Genomic DNA, 27,944 nt, shown 5'->3' on the forward strand with positions numbered 1-27,944 from the left:
TTTGTGCTGGTTAATTTAGTAGCAATCAGCAGTGTAAGGGTGTAATTATGAGTCTATTGATGTCTATTTCAAATATCTCTAAATGTTTTTATATGAAAATATCGAAATTATGGAAAAATATTTTAAAAAATCAAATTAATCTTCGTTTTCAATCTAAACACAGTTAAAATTTATAATTTCTTGTGGGCACTTCTAGGCGTTGTTGATATATATATATATATATATATATATATATATATATATAAAATCTGATGCTGCCACCTTATCCTCTAGCTAGTTAAAATGAAAAAAAAGAAGAAAAAAACATCTTTTTCTTTAATATAATGTCGGTCTTGATTTCAAATTTTGGTGGTTTGGTGGTTCATGTGTGGTATGAGTTATTTTTTAAAAGTATTTTTTATTTAAAAATATATTAAAATAAATATTTTTTTATATTAACACATTAAAATTATTAAAAAACACTAATTTAATATTTTTTTCATGTAAGACGCGTTTTCAAAACACAACCGAACATAATTTCAAACCCAAAAATAAATTGTCTTTTCTACCAACAACTATCGGAGTACTTTGTCTAATAAATTAACAAAAAAAGTAATGCTTTTTACTGTATCCCTTTTTATAAAATACTATTAATTAAAATAATATTTTTTTTTTGTATTTTTTTTAATTTTTCTCATTCAACGGTTTTTTTTCAGTTTCATCATTCGGGATTAAATTTATTTTTTATTGGATTGTACCACTCTTATGATGCGGGTCACGGCCTCGCGGGTTTGGTTGGTTAACCTGGTTGACTCAGGTTTTTTTTCTTAATTGACTCCCCTCTAATTTTATCATTTAATACTGGATTAATTGAGAATTAGGCTTCATGATTTGTTTTGATTTGCTTTTTATTAAGTTATCACAACCTCATTACCGAGGGATAGTGCTTGGCGGGTTAATTTGAGTTGACTTGGGTTACTTTTTGTGTACTTTTTTTTAGTTGATTTTTTTCAATTTTATCATTCAATGTTGACTTGATTGAGAATTGTGCTCCATTATTTGTTTTGATTTGATTTGATTTCTATGAGGGTTATCTCAATCTTATGATCAAGATCACAAGTTTGGTAGGTTAAATTGGATCGTTTTGTTTATTTTTTTCTACGAGGTTATCTCAATCTCATGACTCGGGTCATGGGTCCTTCAACATTGGATTTTATTTTTTAATGGGTTGTCCTAGTCTCATGACCCGGGTTGTGAGTTTGGTGGGTTGACTCGATTTTTTTTCTTAATTGACTCTTCTCAAATTTATCCTTTAATATTTGGTTGATTAGAAGTTACGTTCCATGATTTGTTTTGATTTTTATTAAGTTATCCTAACCTTATGACTTGAGAATACTACTTAACAGTTTAACTCGGGTTGATTCAAGTTGGTTTTTGTGTTATTTTTTTAATTGATTTTTTCTCAAATATCAATTTTATAATTTGTTTCGATTTGATTTCTATGAGGTTATCTCAATCTTATAACTTGGATCACGGGTTCGACATGATAACTTGGGTATGTTTTAGGTCTTATATGTATATAATTCAACATTGAGTTGATTGGAAATTGAATTTCATAATTCTTTTTTGATTTGCTTTTTATGAGATTATATGATCTAATAATTCGAGTCGTGGATTTCATATATTAACTCAGACTGACCTAAATCAATTCAATATTTTGTTATTTTAATATTAAAAAATATGCATGCTTAAAATTATTTTAAATTAAATTATATTTTAACTAGTTGTTCGGATTATTTTTGAACCTGCAAGTAAATTAAGATATATTGAATCAACTTCTATACAATTTATTCATTTTTTAATTAAACAAATATTAACAACATCTAAATATTTTATTATAATTCGACCAACAGCATAGTGAAAATAAATTATCCTGTTAACGCTACGACTAATCAATGCAACAACCATAGATTTTGGACGTTAGTGTGAAGAAAAGGTACAAGTAACCATTCCTCGAGCTTGCTTCTCATTGGAAGACAAACCAACAACCATATAATTGGACGGACTCTTAAAAGAAAACAGTAAATTCTACTCGTCCTCGGTCAAAATCGAGAGCAACCAAACCAAATAAGTCCTCCAAGAAGGTGAGTGCGAGGCTGTTCGTGCCTGGCCCGTACGACCAGGATGGCTAGCTGTTCGAGCCTACCTTGGACGGAGAACATTATTATTATTATTATTATTATTATTACATAGTGATGACTTGGCTTCCCATGGAAAAAGCTAGTACGAACAATCTTACCACCAACCATAAAATTCCAATCAAGATTTGGATGGGTGAAAAAATTATCATCTCATCTTACTTTCAGCCTGATATTATATGTGTCATGAAAAACAATCAATAAATTTAAAAAAATAATAACTTAAAAAAATAATTGAAAATAACATATCACAAAGTACCGAGATTAGCTATCCACGAGCTATTGCATTCTTTTTTAGCGGTCATTAATCCGAACATGCATTTCCACAAAAAAATATTTCGGTCTTAGTTCACATCCAAGAACCATAACCCGTAAGAAAAAATTATTATTAGTGAAATATGTTTATAAGAAAGACAACAAATAAAAAACAGATGTAATTAAAAAGAAATTTTATTATTTATTTTGCATGCAAAACGAACAAAATAAAGCCGCTAGCGTAAAGAAAACCACTTGTATATACATGTATATCTTCTTCTTTATTTACTCTTTATGAGAGGATTCTATATATGATCCAATCTTTAATTGGTAGTCATTAAACACGAAAGAACAAGTTCATAATAGTAGCATATCAGAAATGGGGTTCCAAAGATTTAATTTGTAAGAACAAAGCTTAAAACAAGCTAAAGACAATCAAATTAAGCAAAAAATGGAAGGCCAAGAATAAATAATGAATTGATTTTAGAATTTCCTATTCAAGAAACAAACAAACATATTTATCCGAGTAGTGTCATAAGGCCTTTGCTGCCATTAGTTTTATATAGTTATGCAGATTTTAGAGCTACCATGTCTCTCCTGCTCTTGTTGACTCTGGCCATATTGGTCTACGAGGAGACAAAAATTTCCTCCGACAACGTGGCACTCTTTACATGGAAACAAAAGTGTTCGTCTTCTTTATTTTTTTCGATTGAATGACTGAGATCTCTTCTCTTCAACCGAATCAATGTTGGAGAAATTTTTTGTCTATTACAGTTGATTTTTCTTTGTTTTATTTCTGCTGCTTTTGAAATTGCAGGGAAGTCTGGACAATAATACAAGCTCAACGACAAGGCCCCAAGGCCAGAGATCCAAAAGGAATATTCATCCGAATAATAAGAAAGTAAAGGAAAAGGGCATAACAACACAAAATCATGAAGAAGATATATATGTTAATTTTTTAAATCTATAAATACACAACAATTTAAATTAAATTATCACAAACTAGTTAATTTTATTGAAATGATCAGGAGGTTAATATCAACACATGCATTAAAGAATATGTAGTATTAATATTTTATATTAAAAACTATTCATTAATCTTAATAATTATCAAAGCTGTTTTTAACTTATGATGGCTACTATTTTGTTTATTTTTATTATTATTTTAAAATAATTTTTATTTTTCATATATACAAAATTAAATAACAAAAAATTCAAAAAAATTAAAAATTAAAAAAATTCCACCAATCTATGTACAATCATTAAAAAACAAGAAAAATAAATTTAAATTTAAAAATTTTCAAGTGAATTAATCTTTTTAAATTAACCTGCATCGACTGATAACTTTCAAGTCGTTTTATAACTATACTCTTTTGACTCCAAGTACGAGCATTTTCTCTCTAGGGAACTACCACCAAGTCAACAGCCATACAAATGCAGGGGATGGTTTAAAAAGTCAACAGCCACTCGATTATTATATATAAAAAAACCCCTCAACAACCAGAAGAAAACCAAAAAGATAAAAGGTGAAAGAAAATCATTAATTTCTAGATAAAACAATAAAAGGCAGTGCTTTTATGAGTTATATGTGGCAAACCAACAACCATACGATCATGTTATGATTATAACTAGCTACTTAATTAAAGCTTGTGTGGGAGTGGATTTGTGTTGGATTAATAGCAATTATTAGCAGTGTCATGTTGTAATTACTAGTTAATTGATGACTTTTTGGAATGGTTTTACTATAATATTTTGAAAATATACCATTAAAAAATAAGAAAAAAAACAAATTAATTGATATTTTTTCAGATGAAATACAATTTTATAAAACTATCTACACCATATTATAAAAAATACACTAACCAGTCCATTGTTTTGCTAGATTTCTACGACTGTCCTTGAGCTAGCTTTTTTCATATTACAATTTTGTCTGACTTTCAGTTACGTTTCTTCAATCATTTGAAGTTCTTTTTACCACACTAGCCTAGCGAGCCCACCGATCATCCGATATTTATCAACGTTTTTTTTTTTATAAAAAAAATCGATTTCTATTAATTTTACGTCAGTCATACATCGTAAAAAATTTAATCAGATGAAATAAAGAGAGAGGATAACGTTGGAAATGTTTGAACGGTGGGAAGTATTTAGGTGTCAAATATGGGTGATCCATGTTTTCTACCGACAACCATAAAAGAACTTCGTCTTAGAAAACACAAACATGACAATCAAGAATATTGCGACAACCATCTGACGTTCAAGACGGAAAATAAAACCAAAGGTACCAAGATGCTCTTCGAGATTCATTATTAAATTTGTATGTACTAGCGAAATTCATCCGGCAAACGTGTAACTCATGAAACTTGCAATCTAAAATTTAAATTGAGCTGAATTTTAATTTGAATTAATTTTGATATTTATCTGATTAAAAAAATTGAAATATTTTTACTTATAAAAAAGAAATGTGATCTGAGACAAAAAGTGATAAATTCCGGTTAATCTAATGAGTCCTGAGCTAATAACTTAGTGGTAAAATTCTTTTCTGGGTTAGACCCAAATCAGAAGAGATAACAAAGTTCAAAACCCTCCATTCCTTGGTTTCATCTTCATAATAGAAGACAAACCAACAACCATCAAATTGGACAGATTTAAGGGTAAAACTGTAAATTGATCCACTCATCCAATGCCCAATCCAAGAGCAACAAAAATATCCCTTGAGAAGAAGATGATCAGAGCATCATGATCATGCCAATAAATGTATATAATAACTATCATCTTACTTAATATCATGCCAACATGCATGATATTTTCTAAAATCTATCATCTTCAGGATTTAGAATGCTAATAGCTTAATTATGTTGAACTATAATCTTGTATCTGAGTTAATGCAATATCGGCACGATAATTGATGTGTTATCGATTTGGATTTCTTACTTGTTGTAAATCATCAATAATGTGAAGTATATATTTAGAGTTTGTTTGTTTTTATATTTTAAAAAAATTTAATTTTTTTGTTTTAAATTATTTGTTTTGGTGTTTTTATATTTTTTTGATGTAATAATATTAAAAATAAATTTTAAAAATAAAAAAAATATTATTTCAATATATTTTCAAATAAAAAATATTTTAAAAAATAACCATTATTATAACATCAAACTGAGTTATTCATAATCTTGTTTCTACTTATTCTCTTTTACATAGAATACATTAATTTTCCATACAAGGTCATCACTAGGGAGTGCCTATACTTTGGATTGGGGAGTATAAACATTTTTGCCTTAAGGTGCCTTAGCTTTCAAAAACATAGATTTATCCACGACGCTTTAATTTTTCATATAGTTTCAATGATGGTTGTAAAACTCAATAAACTTGGCAGGCTGAACTATTACTTGATATATCATTTAGAATTTAGATTGGACTAGATTGAAAAAAAAAAACTTGATTTATTCGGTTAAAATTTCAAATTAATCTACTAATTTAATAAATCTAGTTCTGATCTAGTTAAAACCTAATCCTCAAGAAAACCAAATGTGACTATAGCCAACAATGAACTATAAAAGAATGTAAAATATATAGTAGACAGAGAGCCAAAAGACATCAGAATTACAAAGAAAACAGAATCAGCACCCATTCCATGACATCTTCAGTGCAAGAAGCTCCATCAACAACACCTGATTATAAGAAAGAATCTGCAGGTTACCTCGTACATGCTAAAAAAGCATAAGTCCTGCCCATGAATCCTCGTGAGCTCCAACAGTCAGTAGAACACAGCATCAGAAAATGGTACAGCACTGAAGCAACATCTTTATATGTAACCATAATGATAGAAAAGATAGATCTCCATAGAATCTTCATCAATTCAATCCAGAATCAAACCAAAGTATGAGTGAAGGACGACAACTACAAAAATTTTGATTCACAAAAAGCTATTGGCTTGAATTTCGATTCACAACTACAAAAATTTCCTACTGCAATGGTGAGATGCTAATCGGATACGTACTCTTTACTTTGCTAAGTAATATGTCCCCTTTAGTACTCAGAATCTCGATATCAAACATCAATGCCGTGTTTCTAGTTGCGGATAACTTTTGAAAAATTGGTAAAAATCATGAAAAGGGATTAAAATTTCAAGTAGAGACAAAATATGTGTTTCGCTATGAATTCTGCCAAAATATGGTTGCATGTGATGGTGAAGTTTTTCAAGCTCATCTTGTGTTAAAGAAGGAAATTACCCAATAATACGTAGTAAGAGGAGATGTTATACGTCAGACTGTGAAGTAGAGAATGGGTTTGTTTCCGGCCTTGGCATTCTTCTCCATGGAGTATCAAAAACTTTCAGCAAATGTTCTTTTTTATGAAACCCCATTATTTTTAACAAGTGTGGCTATTTTACAAATTTCTAGATTTTTTTTACATGCGTTAATACCGGTCTTATGGGTCTTAACTATCATCAAAATCAATCTATAGTGTGAAGTTGATAACTTGGTTTCCAAGTTTGTTTGAATTCCATGTTCTCACTTTGGGGTTAGTAGTAATCTAATTAAAGATAAGGTTAGTAGTAACAATTGCGTCCAATTTCTCCTATAAGGTTCTCATTGAATGCATGAATGACCTAAGGTTTGGGCAGTATAACTTGAAGGCAAATATTGCAGGACAATTTAAGAAATCTGTGAAAGTAACTGAGAAGAAGCTGCTGGGAAAGACAAAACACAAAGCCAAACAATCTGTCCCAGTAAAGGAACTAGACAGTAGAAGTTATAAGGAGGTCCTGAGTCCGAGCAAAACAGATCATGTTTATGAACCAAAGCAATCTGGAGACACCAGCTCACAGTCTTGTGTTGAAGAGGTTCACTACAAATCTACAATATCAGTATTGATGACAGTTTATGGCTAACTAAAAGTCTCATTGGGACTATTCTGGACGACGTTGATTACATGGAAATTAGACGTAGGCTTATCCAATATGATATAAGCTTCACCTCTCTAAGATTCCTAGGTGCATCCAAAGCCCTCATTAGCTTTGCAGAATATGATGTGATGATGGAGGACTGGAGGTTATGGAGGGTGAATCGGAATGGTGGCAAGACCTTTTTGGAGAGCTACGTCCATGGAAGAAATCGGACTCGGCAGTAGACAGGCTAGCCTGGATATCTATATCTAAGTTGCCCTTTACTTGGATGGAACCCATGATGTTTAACGAGGTTACTGGAAAACGATGGCAAGATTGTCGGCTATGACAAGATCAGTCTCAAACACTCTGAGTTATCTTCCTTGCGTCTATTGGTGAAAACTTGTTTTGAGAAGCTGAATAAGGCGGTGAGACTGTGTTTGAACGGGGAAGTTCACCAGGTGCATATTGCCGAAATTGAATCTTTGAACTACCCTGTGTCAGGAGCTATATCCTACACAATGCAAGAATTCATGGCTATGCCTATGCTGTCACAAGGAGAAGATGACGATGACGTGGACAAGAAGTCAGATGACATGGACGATGAAGTGGCCGAGTTTGGCAATTTTAATTCTTTTAGCGATGGCGTGGCAGGAGAAGAAATACTACATGATGGTGACCGTTTTGTTGAGGGAGCAAGCAGTAAGATATCCACCAGATTATATGATCCTAGCTTTCATGTCATAATAAATGGCATTGACCAATTTCGGGGACAGAATCTAATTCCCACAGAACTCTTTCCACAGATTATTACTCTCACTCTGACAGCTACTATTCAAAAGATACAATAATCCCAGGATCCTTACCATACTTGGCTGTCCATAAGTCCACAAATGCTATGCAACCCAACAATGGCCTGTCCACACCCAGGCATCAGAGGACTATTCTTTCAAAGCAACCCAAGATAAGGAAAACATCTTCTACTGGAAGCCTTTTATCTTTAGACTCTTCAACAACACTGTCCCCCATGGATACTTACATGAGGAAAAGCAACGTTCGGCATCTGAATCAGAGTATACATTCACAAGAAGAAAGTGAAGGGGAGGCGTCTTGCTGTGAAGTCAGGAAAATGGTTCAGTTAGGAGAAGCCCTCAGTTTAGGTGATTCGGCTTTTTTAGAGAGTTATGTTGGGGTAATTCAAAGGCATCTGGACCGTGAGAAGGAGGACTGGCAGAAGCAGCAATAAGCTTCCTATGCAGTAAGTGTTTGTCGTGCAAGCGAATGATATGTATTTTTCTGATTATCATGAAGATTATGTCCTGGAATATTTGTGGAATGGGGTTTGCTAGGAAACGAAGGGTAATTGGGAAGTTAATTTCTGATTATGACTTTGAAGTCTGTTTCATTCAGGAGACCAAAATGCAGGATTATTCTGACAGTCTTGTTTTGCGTTTATGGAATGCCCCATCTGTTTCGTGGTTTGGAAATATAGCGGAAGGTAGGAAGTGGGGTTTATTGTCTTTATGGAACCAATCTAAATTTGAGGTAGCAAACATTGAGTATGGGCATGGTTGGGTGGCTTTGTTCGGTGCTCATAAAGCTAGTGGTTTTCGTTGTGTAGCTGTTGGGATATCTGCTCCTTGCTGCACCAGAGAGCGAAGACGGTTGTGGGGAGAGTTATGTCCATTGAAGCATGCCTTTGAGGACCCCTGGTTCTTGATATGGATGTGAACATGAGCTCTCACTTGAGCAAAACGTTTTTGGTGGCAAAGTCTAAAAACTTCCCTTGCTAGAGAGAGAGAGAGAGAGAGAGAGAGAGAGAGAGAGAGATTTAATGTATAGATCGCAAATATCGCCCTAATTCTCGTGATCCAAGACTCTGCTCATATATATATAGAAGGTAATTACACTAATTCCTCGGATTCTTGCAAGATCATTCAGATTCCATTTATTTCTTTATTTATTATTTTTCTTTGTGGTCCAGATTCCATTCCTTAAACAAGAAAGAAAATGAATTTCTTTTCTGTTTTTGGAAATTGACAGTCACCAATTAGCTGTGGTCATCCACCTATAAATAATGCCACTACCAATATAGCCATGTCCCAGAATCCCATTCTCTCTCTCTCTCTCTATATATATATATATGCTCTTGCCTTGCACCTCATAGAGAGAAACATTCTCAGCTCCTCTTCTCTACCTCTTAAAGTAACTTTCTCAGTGCTTTTTTTTATATATAATATTAGTAGTTTTTATTTGGTAATGAATTCTTTTGTTTGATTTTATTAGATAAACAAATGGGATTTGTTCTTTAATATTATATTATTACAAGTAAATGTTTGGTTTATGAATTCTTTGTTTCATTTTATTAGTTGCAAAAATGGGGGGTGGCGACATTCATATTGATCATCAAGAAGAAGGGCTGAGGAGGAGAGGATGTGGATGCAGCTGCTCGAAGAACGATTTCTTGCCGGAGGAATCATTCCAAAGCTTTGGAAATTATCTTCAAGCACTTAAAGAAACTCCCATGAGGTTCAAAGACAGGCTCCTGACTCGATCCAAGGACACGACGGAGATCCATGAGATCAAGGCCAGAAGTGAGCATGAGATGAAGAAAACCCTAACTTGGTGGGATCTCATATGGTTCGGCATTGGTGCTGTCATTGGTGCTGGCATTTTCGTCCTCACCGGACTTGAGGCCAGAGAACATGCTGGTCCTGCCGTCGTCTTGTCTTACGTTGTTTCCGGTGTTTCTGCCATGCTTTCTGTTTTCTGCTACACCGAATTTGCTGTGGAAATCCCCGTTGCAGGTATGTATTCTTCTATATATGTTTTTTGTGCATATTTAAGGCTCCTTAGCTGGTCTAATTTTGTGGACATGCTTGTCTCACACTTTGCCAATTATAGCTGCGAAATTAATTATTATTAGAAGTCTTTGTTACACTCCAATCCTAAGATTACACTAATAGGACTTCAATTCATATACAATTTCTTAGAATTTGGTTGACCTAATCTTATAACTATCCAGTAGCTGGCAGATTTTTCCTCTAGAATTAATGTTCGTTTTCCTAAAAAAATTGGTGGCAATATATATATATATATATATATTGATGATGAATTTTAGGTATCATCAGCTTCCAAAAATTAAAAACAAAATAAATATCATATTTGATGATGAATTGTTGATGTTTTCCTTAATTTTCAGGTGGTTCTTTTGCTTATTTGAGGGTAGAGCTAGGCGACTTCATGGCCTTCATTGCTGCTGGCAACATCTTGCTTGAGTATGTCATTGGTGGTGCTGCTGTTTCTAGGGCATGGACATCCTACTTTGCCACTCTTTGTAACCACAAACCAGATGATTTCCGTATCATAGCCCATAGCCTTCCTGATGACTATGGCCACCTTGATCCCATTGCTGTTCTTGTTGGTGTTGTGATTTGTATCCTTGCAGTCCTTAGTACCAAGGGCTCGTCACGCTTCAATTATGTTGCTTCCATCATCCATGTTGTAGTGATCCTCTTCATCATTGTTGCTGGTCTTGCCAAAGCAGACACAAAAAATTACGCTGATTTTGCTCCCAATGGTGCCCATGGTATTTTCACGGCTTCAGCGGTGCTTTTCTTTGCCTATGTTGGATTTGATGCTGTTTCGACCATGGCAGAAGAAACCAAGAATCCTGCTCGAGATATCCCGATCGGTCTCGTTGGCTCAATGGCAATAACTACACTAGCATATTGTTTGCTAGCAGTAACTTTGTGCCTGATGGTGCCATACAAGATGATTGATGTGGATGCCCCATTTTCAGTAGCATTTGAGTCTGTAGGTTGGGGTTGGGCTAAGTACATTGTTGCTGCTGGTGCATTGAAAGGCATGACAACTGTTTTGCTCGTTTCTGCTGTGGGGCAGGCGCGGTATCTCACACATATTGCACGGACTCACATGATGCCACCATGGTTAGCTCATGTTAATGCAAAGACTGGGACCCCGGTAAATGCCACTGTTGTCATGCTTGCTGCAACTGCTATCATTGCCTTTTTCACCAAGCTTGATATTCTATCCAACCTTCTTTCCATCTCCACACTGTTTATCTTCATGCTTGTGGCTGTGTCTCTTCTTGTGCGCCGCTACTATGTTAGTGGTGTGACAACACCAGTAAATCGCGTCAAGCTCATTGTGTGCATTGTGGCCATTCTTGTTTCTTCAATTGCAACAGCTCTTATTTGGGGTACGTCCGATCAAGCTAGTTGGATTGGGTATGTGATCACCATACCGATATGGTTCTTTGCTACTTTAGCACTCAAGATTTCTGTCCCACAAGCAAGGGATCCAAAACTATGGGGTGTTCCGTTGGTGCCATGGCTACCATCTGCTTCAATTCTCATCAACATGTTTCTTCTGGGATCAATAGACGTGCAATCATTTAAAAGATTTGCTGTATGGACTGGAATTTTGTTGATATACTACTTGCTGTTTGGATTACATGCCTCCTATGACACAGCAAAGGCATCGGGAGAGAACAAGGATGAGGGTGGTTTCAAGAATGTTGAAGACGGCACTGTCTCTTCCCAGAATGACGCCTTGTGAGGTTCAATTAGAGTTAAAATTTAGAAATGTACTTTCCAAAATCTGTCAGGTTATTAATCTCCTTACACATGTATGCTTCTGATAGAGAAGCGATGAACATCAACAGGCTGCAATAAGCATTGTACTCAACATTTGTGTCGGCAGGCATCAGCCTCATAGCTTTTTGTTCTATTTGTCAGTTAAGAAATGGAAATAGAAGGCAAAGAAGATGCCATTATCACACGCTTTACACTCGAGTTTTACAGCCTGTGAAATGCATAGAAATGTAGCCCTTTATCCAAGTGAAGTGTAAACATTGTACGATATTTGACTTTCTTCTTCTCATCCCGAAGTTTGAACCTAAAGAAGTAGAGGAGAACAGCAGCCAAGATCTTCATTTACCTATAAGAAAATTCCCTCCCTAGGCAAATGCTAGGGCCGGCCTAATAACGGATAAAGAAAAATAAAGAAAATTAGAGAAATCAAGTAACTGCTAGCAAGGAAACTGAAAGCGTTAGTGCTACTGAAATGAAATGCAGTAAATTTGAAAGGACTTTCTGGTCGAAGGACTCCATCCTGACGCCATCGTTCTGGACGAAACTCCTCTGCATCGTCTTTTCCGAATGTTTGTCATCCTTCCCATTGCATAAGCCATGTATGTTATCCTTTTTTCAATTTGAAGTCATCAGGGACTAGGAGAATGGCGCCACCCTCCTCTGCACTCCTACCATCCTGTATTTAGAGGAAAATATAAACAATTCATAATGAACTAATAATATCATTACTCCTTCAAGAAAATTATACAAATGTTACAGCCTTAGAATATGAATCCAAAATGATAACCTTGAAGCCAATTGATGGGCACCATATCCAAGACACAGTTCCGTATAATCTATGATAATTCCTAGTAGTTGTTTGTTTTAGTTATTGTTGAATATTTATTTATTGAGTTATAAGTTTAATTGTTTATAATCTACGAAAATTGTTTATAATTGATGGACACCATATCCAAGATACAGTTCCGTATAATCTACGAAAATTCCCTCCCTAGGCAATTGATGGACACCATATCCAAGACTCTTGATTTTTCCGATCTCCAGTTTTCATCTCTTCTTCAGCTTCTTTCTTTCTCCCTTTCAACTCCTTTTCTTCTAATTTTTAATTTTATCCGTCTTTAATTTTTACCCCGCATCACCTTGCTTGATTTTTTATTGTTCTAAAAAAAATTCCCTTTTCCTTTCAGTTTTTTTTTTTTAAAGAATTGTGCATCAAGGTCAGCAGTAACGTGACCTAAAAAAAACACAAAACTAGTCACCTTCATTTTCTTCCACCAGACACCAAACCGATGTTAAACTAGCCACCAGCCGAAGTTCAACGACCACAGCTCTGCCCTGACCGTCAGGTCCCGCCTCTACCATCCAATCTGCCAGCACAGCCCTAGTCAGCCTTTGGGGGATTGTGGTTTGCTTTAGGCATATTCTTTTCAGTTTTGCCATATGTTGGCATCTCTTGGTTGCTTTTGGCAGGCTTGCTGCGTTAGAAGAGAGTATTGAAGAAGACAGTAACTTAAAAGGTAAAAATGTTCGTGAGGTATTTGATTCATACTTAAAAGGTAAAAGAATGTTTGCTTTAGCAAATTTATTTCATGTTTTTTCTTAGGTCTTGTTTGTTTCATAAAAGTTTTTTTTTTTTTCTAAGTGGTTTCATGAAAAATAGACTCCTAGAAAGTGACGAGAGGGACACATGCGGGTAGATCTATTGCACAGAAAGAAGAAAACAAGCCCTCCCAGCAACAAATAATCCTCAAGGACTGGCATCCGGATCACCAGCTAGGACCTTAAAATTGGTAGGAAAGAGACAAGCTAGAATGTGTGTTTGATCTTCACAGGATCAGAAAAACCTAGGGCTTCACAAGATCCCATGTATGTTCTACCAGTGTTCTGCCATCCTCTCAATACTTTGAGATTTCAGAAAGTGTTGCATGTATTTTACAGAGATTAATAATTTTTAGTAAATATATATCTTTATAGTAATTCATAAACTGCTCTATAAAACCTAATCGCTTAAGAAATTATATTCATCCAATAAATATTAATAATTTTATCTAATAATATTTTTTTACCGTGGGGGTATTGCCCCGCACCCCAGTCTATTAATCATCACTAGCAACAAAACAAGAAATAGATCCTAAAAAGACAAATGCCGTTGCTCGCTTCACTCAGGATGCTCCACTCCACTTCAGCCATAACATTACAGAACACTAAGCTAACAAGCTACATACAAATAACAATTAACCAGAGAACCATACCTTCGGGAGAAAGTTAGCCTCAAAAACAGAACTGACATTGCGTGAGCAATCAGGCATGATAAACTGGAAAAGATTGAGTTGCAAAATGGCAACCCAAAAATTCTCTATGATTCCTTCTGCTGCATGTCGAGCCACAACATGCCCGACCTAATCAACAAAAAAGCATCCAACAAAACAAAAAAAAATCATCTTCAACCCAACACTAAAAGTAGTAGAAACTATAAAAACCCAGCATTATAAACTACAATTTGAGACTGACAATAAAGACATGTATAGAGTGGATATACCTCATGCCCAATAATGGTAGCTATCTGCATCAGTTCTAAAATGATCGAGCAATCCAGTAAACACAACAATCTTACACCCTGGCATACAAAAAGCATTAACAGGCTCATTAGCAAACCTCCAACTTCAATCCATCCAAATGTGAAACATCTGCCTTCGACTCTTTCTTTCTACTTTGATAAATCCAATCATCATCAAGAATTTCATCTTCTTTATACCACTTCCCCTCAATTTTCCCTTCTCTCTCACTCAATGAGCACTCATCTCTTGTGCTAAGTCACTCTGGCGATGCATACCCCATATCACTCCAAACTTGCTCACCCTTGAACCCTCTTTGCAAAGCCTCAATAATATCTTGTGCAATCAAACGTACCCTAACACTTTCAGGGTTTAGTGCAGGCAATATCTTCCCCCTTAATTAAAAGCCGGTTTTATTTGCTGAAATTGAGTCTCACCAATCTCTCTCCATTTGCTTAGACAAAAGCACAAAATGCTTTCTTTTTGGATAAGGTACAGTCTCTAAGTTACCATAATAAACAGTAATAAAAGCACCAGAACCAACCAAAACAACAATCAAAACAGTTCTTGGATTCCTAAACCACCGTTTAGGCCCTCTAGGCTTAAAATGCTGTACATGATAGCTATCAGCATAATAAAATCTCTTTGCACCAGTACCATTACCAAGATTATAATGAAATCTATTAACACCCATTTGAGAACCAATTCCGTATCTTGGATAAAAATTGAAGCTTTTAGAGAACCAAGAAAACTTTACTGCCTTTGAAGCAGAATTCAAAGATCCGTACGTCTTGATAAATTCTTGAAAAAGTTGATTCTTGAACTGAAGGTCTTGTCACAATCTTTAAAGTGTAGCTTTTTAAGGCATCAAGAGCTAGCTTTGCTTTCCTGTAGCAACCCATGTTTCTCGATCAAGATCAAAACTTTACAGCTAAAGATTCATTAACACAGGAAGTTCGGTGTTTTTATGCTGCGAGTCGTTTGTTTTGTTTTGCGTTGTGTTGGGTTGTGTACTAGGCTGTTGTAGACTTCTATGGAAATTCGAGGGAGTCTTGTAAACATTAGTGAAACGGTGGAGCTCGTTGCTAGTAGTGGCAACTAGATCTGATCGTTTACATGTGTCCAATGATGCTACGATATTTGCAACAAAAAACATAAACATTTGTATAAATTGCCCCATAGTTTTGATTTTTAGCTGACAGTATTATAATCCACTATACCATGTCATTCGCTATCTAGGGTAAGCTAGCTGACAGATTGTAATGCACTTGAACCTCATCACCCTCGTAATATCAACATTATGTACAGGGTTATTGCACGTAATGCAACTATAAGAAAAGTAAATTTTAAATTCAACGCAGCTCAAGAGCTATTTTCATAGATTTGCACTGTTCAATAATTAAACGAATTAGATCTTGTCACCTGATCTTACATTTCCAGTGAAATTCAAACATGGGGAAGACAACAAAAATCCCCAGAAAATGAAATAAATACGGCTCAAAGCGAAAAATAAAAATTAACAAGCCTAACATCATACACTTGCAGGAAAAATCTATGTCCAGCCAACCTAGATTGTAAATTCCCTAGGCAAGCCAGCTGTATTTTCAAATTTTCTTCATCATCAGAAAATTCTTCAGCTTGTAACTGTAAATTAAGATCGCTCTCAACATCCATGGACTTCTGATGCAATTGAAAGCATTCACCATTTGTTCCCATTGTTGCGGCCTTTAAAGCCACCAGAGCTGTTTCTTCGATCTGAGAATCCACCACCTCTGCCTCCTGAGAACCTATTGCCACCACCTCTGCCACGACCACCACCACCAAATCTACCCCTTTGTTGTTCTCTTTCTTGCAGAGATGGCAAAGTTTTTACCACCTCTATGTTAACACCAGCACCGTTTTCCTGAGCTGCAACAGCGAGGAAGAAAAGAATAATGAACACTGACATCAAATCACAGCTCAAGGTCAATGCAAGCCAAATATAAAAGCAAATAGAAGGAAATCAAGAGCACGGATTTCATGCAAAAAACGATGTTCTACAATGAAGTACTTGCCAAGCTAAGGAAGTGATAAGATTAACCTATAAAATAGAATGTTACCAGCTAAAAAGGCATCAACATCTTCTTTCTTTACATCAAAAACCGCACCATTTCCATCAGTTGTAAGGGTCATACCCGTCACGGACTCAACCTTATCCTCAGGCAAGATTCTCCTCAATACACTAAAAGCAAATCTGAGAAAATTCAAGAAACAGGCAAAAGAGTTTGACAATTCAGATAACTGCATCAAAGGGGACAAATAATTTAGATAAGGAATTCAACCAACTGATTTCATGGAACCTATTCTGTACTTCATATAGAGATATTCTACAGTCTTTACCAAGTACAGAAATTCTCATAACCAGTCAACTTATTCCATGTAGACAAGATAGGAAGAAAGAAAAGTTTGCCGCAAAGAAAAAATCCTTCACTTTTAGAACTCCTATAGTGAAATGGGTGTACAATTATTGAATGACAAGCAGCCAATTGATCTGTTATCAGGAATTGGCTTCTGAGACCTACAATCCTTCAGCATAGATATCAATTTTAGAAGCTTTATTCGACTTGTATGAATTTTTGGTCCTGGATCACAAATGCCAGATCATAGGGCTATCACCTTAAAGTAGCAATTAGTGGAAATCTCTCCCTCAGTCACATGCAAACAGTCTATCAATAGTACAGGCAGCGGCAGTGGTATTAAGGTCTGCTGAAGTCCTGCTCACTGACGATGACTCAATGTCAATGTCGCATTGGGCCACCGCCTTTCTAAAAGATTATCAAAATCTCTTGATAGAAGTTGAGTCAAAACAAGTCTAAGATTCCATACTCTTATATTATGTAGGATTGAATTTAAGAAAAGAGAACTTGAGTAAAAAGCATTTAGGACTTACGACGGGGTGTAGATGGGTTTTCCAGATTCAAGAAGTAACGTGACATGGTTCTCCATGGAAGAGAGTAGTGACCTGCTCTTGATCTCAGTATATCCCTGCATTTACATGTTTTCCGCTCAAGGCAATAAGCCAGAGTAAAAATATCAATGTCTAACTGAAAAACAGCATTGATAAACAGAACTTACAGTAGCCTTGGCAAGTGCTTTTGCAAGTAGTTCTACCGCTGACAAACCTGAGGTATTCAACAGATCCTCTGCTGCAGATTTGAATGCTGGAATTACACTGCAATGTTTGCTACATGTTAGCATCTGAGGGTACAAGAGTTAAGTCAAGTATTCATCAACACCACCATAGTATGTATACCTGTCTGAAACCTGAATTATTGTTTCTGCAGCCTCCACACCAACTGCTTTAGCAATATCCTCAGCTTTAGGGGCAGTTATATGTTCAAATTTCACACCAGATTCTCTTTGGATCTTAGATATATTTGACCTTCTTGGATCATAGAGCATCACAGCAACACCACTATTGCCTATAAAGCAGTTACTTCTCTTAGCATCAACATCAAAACCAGACATTCGAAAAATAGAAGTCATAAATATAATTATTTACCAGCCCGTCCAGTGCGTCCAGACCGATGTATATAAGCTTCTACATCATTTGGAGGTTCACACTAAAAAAAAGCAAAATTTTAAAGTAAGTATATTTGACATACAAATTTTAAATTTCATAATGTCCACCTGCAAACACGAGCATGCAGAGACAGACACACCTGGATGATTAACTGTACATCATTGATATCCAATCCCCTTGCAGCAACGTTTGTAGCCACCAAGGTCAGGAACTTGCCTGACCTGAACCCAGAAAGGGTCACCTGCAGATATCATACATTAGAAATTAGCAAGGAGAAAGAAAGAAAGAAAGAGATTGACAGAGAAGGTAAGTTTCTTCATGGAGTTTCTTCACACATGGTTAAATCCTTGACTATTTTAATGCAAAAATATGTTTATCAGGTTGCTTTCTTTCCATAAGACTTTCTGTATGCCACAAAAAACCATCTGCCAAAACTATAAGCCAACAGCTGGCATTCTTGGAAAAAAAAGGAATCCTTGAGCACTGAAGGGGGGTGAGTTCTGAGGACAGATAATTGACATCCAAGATCTGAACATATTTGGGTCCATTCCCATGCTAAAAAAATATCTTAATACAAAACATGGCCGGAGAGAACTTCAAAAACAATTGATGAACAAAAGTTACAATAGACACATGCTGCTCATAGAAAAACAGAAGATAATACAAGGGAACACTTGTATGCAAAAATTCACCTCACGCTGAGACTGCTGTATTTCCCCATGTAAAGCCCGGGCTCCAGGCAATAATCCAGAAAGTTCATTTGCAGATTCCCTTTTCTCCGTGAAAATAATTGTGCGGCCTCCACTGAAATAAAATCATCCCAAAGGTAAAGATGAATGAAAAAAAATATGGAAAAAGAAGGTGTCTCAATTTCCACGGCAGCCAATTCTGTATCCACGGCCATCCCAAACAGATCATCCTCAAAACTCAAAAGTGAATATCATCTTGTCTGTTAACTCAAGAGAGAAGGATTTGGCTTTTTTTCTGACAAGGTGTCTGTGGGTGGAAGTGAAGATTAACAAGAGGGTTGGAAAGAGTGGAATACTGGGTTTTGTATACGAAATTAAAATATATAAAAAAAGTCACCCAACAAATTTACTTTTGCCATGTATTTGGATGTAGCTGCCGTGGAAGTAGACCCCCAAAAAAAATATTCACCAATAAACAAACTGTATGAAAACCCAACCTGGCATAACAACGGATGATATCAGGAATAACCTGAGGTATGGCAGAAGTAGAACAGGGAAGTACAATATGCCTTACATTGGTACTGGCTTTCATTTTCTCATTGCCAACAAGATCAATAGTTTTCTTGGTTGGCTTGAGAAACTTAGAAGAGATCTGGCAATGAAAGGCAAAAAATATAAGTGATAACACAGCAAACTTTATATCTCTTATTCATAAAGTAAGGAACATACCTGTTTCACCCAGCCTGGCAAGGTGGCACTGAATAGAAGTGTTTGAACTTTGTTTACATCCTTTACTTTTCCTGCAAAATACAATACACTAGTAAAGAAAGCAATAACTTAACACTTAGCATCAGTTAAGCAAGAACAGCAGAGTAAAGTCACAAGAAACATCAGAATGTGTTAAGAGAAAAGCATCTATAATATAATCAAATATACTCCAGCAACAAGTTCATAGGAATTTGAAACAGCAAAGCTATCTGATTAGCAACATCAAAACATGTTTAGCCACCAACATCCATTACCACCCCAGGAACAAGGTTTTAGAGATTTTCTGGATCATAAAAACATAATAGGGGTTACAGAATTAATAACTGAACTTCAAGACACGTCAAAATAACATGTCCTAAGTCTCCCTGCATGCAGATACATACCAAGAATAAGTTCAACATCTTCAACAAAACCCATCCTCAGCATTTCATCAGCCTCATCAAGGACCCGAAACTTCAATAAGCTTAAGTCGATGTTCCCCTTCTCTATGTGATCCTATACCAAGTTTAATGGAAATAGAAAAACAAATGTTAAATCAAAGAATTTCAAATGCTTGTAATAATCCAACACTGAAAAAAAAATCCATATAACATCCTAAAACAATGATACCTTTATGCGGCCAGGTGTTCCCACAACTACATCCACCCCTCTCTTCAAGGCAAATTCTTGAGGCTGGTATGAAGCTCCTCCATATACACAGCAAGAATCCAAGCCCATTGCGCCCCCATAAACTTTAAAGTCATCAAACACCTGAAAAGGACACATATCACTGAGTAAAAAGAACCACTTTAAAAGTCAACATCCAATAGATGTATCCCCTGTGTTCTATTATACCTGAGTGGCCAATTCCCTGGTAGGTAAAAGAACCAAAACACTAGGTGGTCTGCCATAGCCTGTCTTCCTTGATGCTTTTGCAAGACCATTTACTAAGGACTCCAAAATTGGCAAAACAAAAGCCAGCGTTTTACCCTGCATAATTGTAGGATGTCAAAACCTTCTAAATTATCAAAAAACATTTCTTGCTGACTTGGAGAACATAACTATGCTTAAGAAGCATAAAATCACATGCACCAGAAAAATCAAGTTAAGATAATAAACACTCAATTTCAAACCATTTCACACGTAGCTATTTTACCCCATTCATCAAATAATAGAAAACCCTTCACAAAATTCATTCTTTAGTCAATTCATAGTAGCATCCAAGCCATTAAAACCCCAGCTAGCATACAAAACCAGCTCTCAAGTGCATAAATTCTTAATCTTTTATTGCAAAACTCAATCTTTAGCTACAAAACCACTACAAATCCATGAAACACAGCCCTAGTTGACCGGTTTGATCATTTTCTAACACACCAACACTAAATTGCACATAATTTGATAGATTTCTTTTCACAAATTCACCATGATTTTAGCACATTCACCACTAAATCCATGAAATACAGTTCACAATCATACTTGTCTGACTCTGCATGATCCTAAAATAAGCTCTTTAGCTGTACAAAATGAACATATTTTTTCAAGACTACACAAATAAATAAGCACAATATCATACTTCACAATTTGTATCTAACAACACCATACCATCGCATAAAGCACAAAAAAAAAATCAATCTTTTCTAACAAATTCAGCCATAAACAAGCACAAAAAACCATACCTGCCCAGTTCTAGCACGGCCAACCAAATCACCCCCATTAAGGATATCCTCAAAAGTCCTAGCTTGTATAGGGAACAAAGCCTCAATCCCTCTCTTCTTCAATACTTCCCTCAACGGTTCAGATATCCTAAACCTCGTCACAGCATTAGGATCCTCAGCCTTAACTTCCTCTTCCTCCTCCTCAACCTTAGCTTTCTTGCTTTTCTTCTTCAAATTCACAGGCTCGCAAAGCTCTGAGCTTGTTTCACTCCTCTCTTCTTCTTCATCATCAAACTCTACAGCTTTTCTCTTCTTTTTCTCCTTCTCTTTCTTCTTCTCTTTCTTGATTGAAACCATCAAAGGGTCAGTTTCTTGGGATTCAAGAGCTACTTTCTTCTTCATCTTCTTTTCTTTCTTGGAATCTGGAGAGTTGGTGGCGGTGGTGGTGTTAGTAAGAGATATTGAAGGCATCTTTTTCTCGCTTTCTATTATACTGGGGCTTTAGGGATTGTGGGTTTTTATTGTTTTCTCCTGCTACGCAAGAATGTGAGAGTGGCGGTGCAGAAGCAGTGGGAGAAAGAGGAAGTAAAACTAGTTAGGGTTTATGGTTTTATAGAGCTGGCGGTGGAAATATTTTGAGCGTTTGATGGTCAGCAGACTCAGCACAAAGCACCGAATTAATTTTGATTTTTGCTAGAAACCAGGTGGGTGAGAGGTATGGGCCACGGCTATGATGGAATGCAATCCAATAACTTGTTTGGATTCCAGGACCGTGTCGTGGTTTTCCAACGAGCATGACTCCCGCTGATGGGCCTTCTTGCATACAAGGTTTAAGATGCAACTAATAAACATTATGGCCCAATAATCTCTAAAAGCCTAGGCCCAGTTCACATGGGCTTTGTCAATGTCTTCGTGTTTATCGCTTATGTTCATCGTCTTTGACTTAATAATTAGATAGATATTATTAAAAATGAAAGCAGAAAATGTAAAATTAATATTTTTCATGTAATAAAACTTATCAATTTTGCATTTATTATACTTTCTCTAATTTTTTAAAGTTATTTAAATATTTTTTAAATTGTAACTAAGGGTATTCTTGGTGCAAAAAAAGTCTAATACTTTCTTAAACGTGGAGGAATTTTTTTCCAATCTTAGATCATCTTATGATGTTTTAAAAGGTTATTATAATTAACAAAAACTAACCACCACCTCATAAAATATTATTTTTCATAATGATTTTTTTATCTTTTATTTTTAATTTATGCTTTTTTATATAATTTTATCCTAATTTATAAGTGATTGAGATTTATTATTTGTTGTTGTTTGCTTTCTATATAGTTATTTCAGTCTCATAACTTGTATTGCGAGTTTAACGAGTTAACCCAGTTTGACTTGGGTTTTTGTTTATTATTTTTAATTAGTATTTTTTTTAATTTCATTATATAACATTAGGTTGATCAAGAATTATGCTTTATGATTTATTTTCGTTTTATATTATATTGGGTTATTCCGGTTTCATGGCTACGATCACAAGTTTTGTGAGTTGATTTAAGTCGTTTTATTATGTTCTTTTTTAAGATTGAATTTTTTTTTCCAATTTCATTCTTCAACAATGGGTTAGTTAGGAATTATGCTTAATTGTTTTTCAATTTACTTTATATGGGGTTATTCTAGTGTCATAACCCGAGTCGCGGGTTTGGCAAAATAATTCAGGTTGACCCGAGTTATTTTTTTTTATTTACTTTATATAATCCAGATAATGGATTTGACCTAGGAATAGGGATTCATAATTTATTTTGATTTAATTTTTATGAGATTATCATGGTTTCATGAATCATATCGTGAATTTGACAGGTTAACTCAGGTTTTTTATTTTTTATTTTTTATTTTTTTCAATTTTATTATTCAATATAAGGTTAATTGAGAATTGAGTTTCATGATTTGTTTTGATCTGCTTTATATGAGTTTATCGTAGTCTCATGACCCAAATCGTGAATTTGACAGATTAACCTGAGTCGATTAAATATATTATCGTCATAATAATTTTTTTTATTTTAAAAAAAATGTTATCTTGAGTTTTTTTTAGTCAAATTATATTTTTAATTGTTATTTGGGTTTTTTTTTCAAACCGTCAAGGTATCAAGGTTACATTGGACCATCTTCTATATGATATAAAAAAAATTATATTAAAAAAAACATTAGCAATATTTCAATATTTTTTTTATATTCAAACAAAATATAATCCAACGTGTATCTAGTTTACTCAAAAGATATATGATCACCTAACTCCAAATCAAGTTTAAAAATCCCATCAACATTACTCTTTCAGCAAAAAGTTGATCTAAGCACAATACGAAAGAATAACAAGATCAACTAAAATGTTTTGTCTTCAGAAATTAAGGCCATGAACATGGAATTATTAGTTTTTGAGCATTGTCTGTTTCAACCCTGCAGACAGCTTCGAGCTTTTTTGACAGTTGAACTTGCCGAAAGTAACCTTGAAAAAGTGATAGTAATAGCTTCAATAACAAAACACGAGAAGGGTCAAGAAGTAAAAGAGAAGATCTTATGGGTTTTTTTTTCTCTTTTTGGAGGTACTAATTAATCCAATTCCTGGAGTTAAAGACTGTAAAACAAGCAAAGGAAAACTTTGGTGCCCTTATAAAGTGCTAGTTGCTTCAGTAAGGAAATGCAGCAGCTAGTTTACTGGGAAAATGATGTAAAATGTTTTTCAGAATAGCTAGGTACACTTCTTATTCTATCTGACAAATGTTGTTTAATGTTTGTTAAGGTATACAGTGGATGACTTCAGATAAAAGCCTAGCCATGGAATCAAAAATCATGACAGGCGATGTAGAAGTCGAAATCTGGGTGCAAATGATAGTAAGAGTAGCAGCAAGATGATATGATCGAGTTGCAAGCAAAATCAAGTGCGATTAGTAGCTATATCTCCTCCTTAACCACTATCATTTTGGTATTAGAAATTAATGAACAACACTTTAATGTCAACAGTAATAATCACTGATCGTCTAATGAATATGCATTTTTCAATCATCGATTTGCAGTCCAATGAATATTCTACCGACGATTTTCCAGCGTATACATTAAGGGAATCCTGCCAATTTCAAGTCACCGAGACCTGAAAGCCTGTATCCAAAACCTCGTCACGCAGCATGATAGAATTTGGATTTAGAGTTTGATGCAATATATTTTTTTCAAACTTTTAAAAGTCTTAGAATTGTAAGTAGGGATGTTTACACAAATTATAGTGAAAATGCAATGAAGGGAGGAAAAAAGAACAAACCAGAAAAGCAAAGCCGAGAGAGTAATATATAGAATTTAAAGCATGATGGAACGTAAGGAAAGGCAAAAATAAAGTTGGGCACCTTGCAAGAGCAACAAAAGAAACAGATGCAAATTCCAACATAAAATAACATTACACCCCAGTTAAATCTTGCAGAAAGAACAAACATTAATGCAGAGATTGTGCATGAAATACATTGCGACAGGAATGTTCAAAATGTTCAAGCAAAAGGCCAGTATAAACATCAGCTAACCTTAGTGGGAGCAAATGAAGTAACGCCCAAAAAAAATATATCAGAAAACTAGCTAAACAGAGATAACATAAGAGACAATGAAGAAAAAAAGATGACTAAATTGATGATGCAGCAATCGATGGCCAAAGAGTAACGAACATACTTGAAAGTAAAAGAAACTAACTTAGAACTCACCCCGAAGAAAATTTTTGGTCACAATGACTCTCAGGAACTGACATGTCACCATCTAAGAAACAATAGAAAGGAAAATCCGAAAATACCGTCCAACAAAAGTCCATCACATGCACTAAGATAACGACAGACAAACTAAAAGAAAAGGCCTTGTCTGCAAACTAAAAAAGAACAAGAAAAATCTGAATTCTAGTGAAACCAAAAGGAAAGCACAACCTAAGGCACAATGAAAGTGTAAATCCTAGTCTCAAACAAACACGACAAGATCCCTTTTAATAATAGCACACAATTTCGTCCGACCGATTTGTAATATATGCCAAGTAACATGTTTAACGTCTTTGGTGATTCTGATTTGAGCCAAAACCATCGTTCTCGGATTGAAACATCAAAATTCTGCTGGCAGCCAATCTGTCCCTTTTGGATCACCAATTTTTAGATAACTGCTCGATGAAGATTAATGAAGCTGTTAGCTTGGAGAGTTCAAAATATACACTGACTGATAAAAGAAATTGACCACTTCCGACATTACTTTATTGAGAACAACTAATTGATACAAGAAATTGACCGCTTCCGACATTAATTTAGAAGTCCTATAATTCAGTCCTTTGGTCCCTTGTTAACTTCAAGAGTTTCACTCTTTCTTCTTTATCAAAACGCAATTTGTTTCTAAAAATCATTAATGACAATATTTCAATCACAACACACAAATATAACGAGGAAACAACATTTTTTCTACCATGTGATGAGATAGAGCAAATTTCATTTACCTTTATATGCCTTTTTTTGGCTTTTAGTATTGTACTTCGTGACTTGTAGTTTTCATACATAGCAAGATATATGAAATCACATCTTAATTATCTGGGTGCCAAAAAGGGTCGTAATGCAAACCAACAGAAGAGATCAATGGCACTGCTCTTGATTTGAGAATCTGAATCCTCACAGTCCGACCCTTAACAACTCCCTCTTCAATCCTATGAAGCCTCTTGTGCCCTACTGTCGTACCTTTAGCAACCTTCTTACCATCCACATAAACTTCATGTTGTTTGATCCTTTGACCAAGACCAATTGCCTCTTGGATTCTAATTACATTAAATCTTAATTCATCGATGCATTTGATCTCAATCCAATTATCTTTGAACTCTTCATCTTTTGGTGCCCAATAAGTCCACAAATGGTCACTATCTAGCACATTTTGGGGCCCGAAATCGCTATCCTGGTCCCCTCTTTGGCTGCTAGCTTTTGTAAGACACTTGTCAGCTAAATTTGTAGAAAATATTGTGTCAATTGCACCTCTAAACTCCCTCAATCTTTGTGCATCATCCTCAGACACAAGGCCTGTTGAATTTGGGGGCACATTGAATAATAGGACACAGTTTCGTCCGACCGATTTGTAATATATGTCAAGTAACATGCTTAACTTCTTCGGTGATTCTGACTTGTGCCAAAACCATCCTCTTCGGATTGAAACATCACATTCTGCTGGCAGCCAATCTGTCCCCTCTGGGTCTCCGGTGTTAAGATAACTGCCCAATGAAAATCAAATATTCATGTGATTGGCAAAAACATACTGACGCTGTGAAACTATACATTGAGAACAAAAGCTTTTTATTCAAGTATGTTTTTTATTCACATACGGCAACCAAATCATATAATTAAAAGTTTTTAAGCAGAGAAAATTGAGGTGTGTGTGTGGTTGCTAGAAAATCAAAATTACTTACTCAACAATGCTTCCATTTCCGATTGAGAGTGAGGTCCTATTGATGGTGGACCAACAAGAATCTCCGGCAAAACCATTTTCATTTCCAACCCATCTAACGTCCGGGCCGGCGTCGGAAAATATGTTGATAGAAGCTTGCAACTCTTTCACCATTGAAAACCAATCTGAGAAATAATATGACATGTTTGGTGCATTTGAACCTTTTGCACCATCAAACCATATCTCTCTAATACTCCCATACCTAATCAAAATGTTAATAAAAACATTGTTAGTTCTATGTAGTGGAACTAACAATAAAAAAAGAAAGAAAAAGTAGACACTGAATTTTTTTAGTAATTCTTAAACTTACTTGTTAAGAAGTTCTTGCAATTGAGCCATGTAGTATCCATTGTACTCCAAATCATTACCATATCTTTTGTCATGCCTATCCCATGGAGAAAGATACAGTCCCACGTCAATCCCACCATGATTCTTGGCTGCATTGACAAGTTCTTGGACAACATCTCCATGCCCGTTTTTCCATGGACTGCTTTCCACGGAATGGCCAGTGTATTTACTAGGCCACAAGCAGAATCCATCATGGTGCTTTGCAGTTAATATCATGAGAGAAAATCCAGCTTCTGCTGCCACTTTTACCCATTGGTTAGCATTAAGGCCAACAGGATTGAAAATAGCAGGGTTTTCATGACCAGTGCCCCATTCAGAATCAGTGAATGTGTTGACACCAAAGTGAAGAAACACAATGAGTTCCCTTTCTTGCCATTTCAATTGAGAAAATGATGGTAATGGTAGGATTGGTAATGGAGGTGTAGTGACTTGATCACGTTCTGAAATGACAAGTTTTGAAACTTGAAGCAATGTGATTATGAACAAAAAACACTGTAACTTACCCATAATTCTCTCTTTTCTTTTTGATTGCTCTATGCTACAATCAATCTTGATAATGATAAAGGGCCTATGGCACTATTAATTTATGGAAGACAAAGTGGTGAATGACAAGGATCATAATAAGACAAGGGACAAAACGAAAAAGGGTGAAGAATCCTTGGCCAAAAGAGAAGAAAGAATTGTAAAGAACATGGTTTTGATTGGAATTTGTTGTGGTTCTCTTACCATTGGCATGGTACTTGTATTTGTTTTCGTGATGCAATCATTCACGGGTGTGCTGTGTCTTATATGTTATCTCTGAAAAAAATCAGATTCCTTTTTTCAAATATTAGTTTATGTAGTTTACGATGTTGAAAAGATCTTCTAATTATTCGATCAAAAAGCGAAGCAATAAAAGATATTCTAAATAAATCATGGGTCAAATGCCCAGCAAATATTATAACTTATTGATGAAGAAGTAGAAAACTTCA

At 35.2% G+C, this 27,944-nt stretch overlaps 3 protein-coding genes and 1 pseudogene across 4 annotated transcripts; 1 reads left to right on the forward strand and 3 right to left on the reverse strand.

Annotated features, from left to right (window-relative positions):
- The first annotated feature begins 8,358 nt into the window (after positions 1–8,358).
- LOC7481843 (cationic amino acid transporter 1) lies at positions 8,359–12,120 on the forward strand. 2 transcript variants are annotated; one of them, XM_024586430.2, is made up of 4 exons: positions 8,359–8,575; positions 8,728–9,217; positions 9,687–10,124; positions 10,520–12,120. In XM_024586430.2, exons 3-4 carry the CDS (start codon positions 9,695–9,697, stop codon positions 11,896–11,898), a joined length of 1,809 nt encoding a protein of 602 aa, XP_024442198.2. In that variant the 5' UTR covers positions 8,359–8,575; positions 8,728–9,217; positions 9,687–9,694; the 3' UTR covers positions 11,899–12,120. The 2 variants fall into 2 exon arrangements, with proteins under 2 accessions (XP_024442198.2, XP_002321859.4); XM_002321823.4 differs by lacking the exons at positions 8,359–8,575; positions 8,728–9,217 and adding an exon at positions 9,360–9,522.
- A 1,971-nt stretch (positions 12,121–14,091) lies between these two features.
- LOC18105916 (mitochondrial metalloendopeptidase OMA1-like) lies at positions 14,092–15,390 on the reverse strand (annotated as a pseudogene).
- A 442-nt stretch (positions 15,391–15,832) lies between these two features.
- On the reverse strand, positions 15,833–21,787 carry LOC7476774 (DEAD-box ATP-dependent RNA helicase 7). Its single transcript, XM_002322394.4, has 14 exons — positions 21,163–21,787; positions 20,342–20,476; positions 20,117–20,257; positions 19,891–20,002; positions 19,469–19,539; positions 19,237–19,391; positions 18,743–18,854; positions 18,190–18,291; positions 18,030–18,090; positions 17,781–17,949; positions 17,603–17,699; positions 17,418–17,512; positions 16,588–16,721; positions 15,833–16,396 (listed from the first exon to the last, which is right to left on the reverse strand). Exons 1-14 carry the CDS (start codon positions 21,610–21,612, stop codon positions 16,188–16,190), a joined length of 2,043 nt encoding a protein of 680 aa, XP_002322430.2. The 5' UTR covers positions 21,613–21,787; the 3' UTR covers positions 15,833–16,187.
- A 3,932-nt stretch (positions 21,788–25,719) lies between these two features.
- Positions 25,720–27,480, reverse strand: LOC7476775 (alpha-L-fucosidase 1). Its single transcript, XM_002322395.3, has 3 exons — positions 26,936–27,480; positions 26,588–26,827; positions 25,720–26,392 (listed from the first exon to the last, which is right to left on the reverse strand). Exons 1-3 carry the CDS (start codon positions 27,478–27,480, stop codon positions 25,720–25,722), a joined length of 1,458 nt encoding a protein of 485 aa, XP_002322431.1.
- Positions 27,481–27,944: the final 464 nt, after the last annotated feature.

This window comes from Populus trichocarpa, chromosome 15 (genome assembly GCF_000002775.5).
Source record: "Populus trichocarpa isolate Nisqually-1 chromosome 15, P.trichocarpa_v4.1, whole genome shotgun sequence".
NCBI lineage: Eukaryota > Viridiplantae > Streptophyta > Magnoliopsida > Malpighiales > Salicaceae > Populus > Populus trichocarpa.

Excerpts from the sequence above, each read along its gene's own strand:
- LOC7476775 (XM_002322395.3), bottom strand. The coding sequence starts at position 27,480 with ATGGGTAAGTTACAGTGTTTTTTGTTCATAATCACATTGCTTCAAGTT. Across the intron at positions 26,828-26,935 it reads TTGCAAGAACTTCTTAACAA|GTATGGGAGTATTAGAGAGA; the intron begins GTAAGTTTAAGA and ends CATTTTGATTAG. Across the intron at positions 26,393-26,587 it reads GGAAATGGAAGCATTGTTGA|TTATCTTAACACCGGAGACC; the intron begins GTAAGTAATTTT and ends TTCATTGGGCAG.
- LOC7476774 (XM_002322394.4), bottom strand. The coding sequence starts at position 21,612 with ATGCCTTCAATATCTCTTACTAACACCACCACCGCCACCAACTCTCCA. Across the intron at positions 19,392-19,468 it reads TGCCAGGCTGGGTGAAACAG|ATCTCTTCTAAGTTTCTCAA; the intron begins GTATGTTCCTTA and ends TTTCATTGCCAG. Across the intron at positions 16,397-16,587 it reads TGTTGATGCCTTTTTAGCTG|CTCAGGAAAACGGTGCTGGT; the intron begins GTAACATTCTAT and ends TCGCTGTTGCAG.
- LOC7481843 (XM_024586430.2), top strand. The coding sequence starts at position 9,695 with ATGGGGGGTGGCGACATTCATATTGATCATCAAGAAGAAGGGCTGAGG. Across the intron at positions 10,125-10,519 it reads TGTGGAAATCCCCGTTGCAG|GTGGTTCTTTTGCTTATTTG; the intron begins GTATGTATTCTT and ends CTTAATTTTCAG.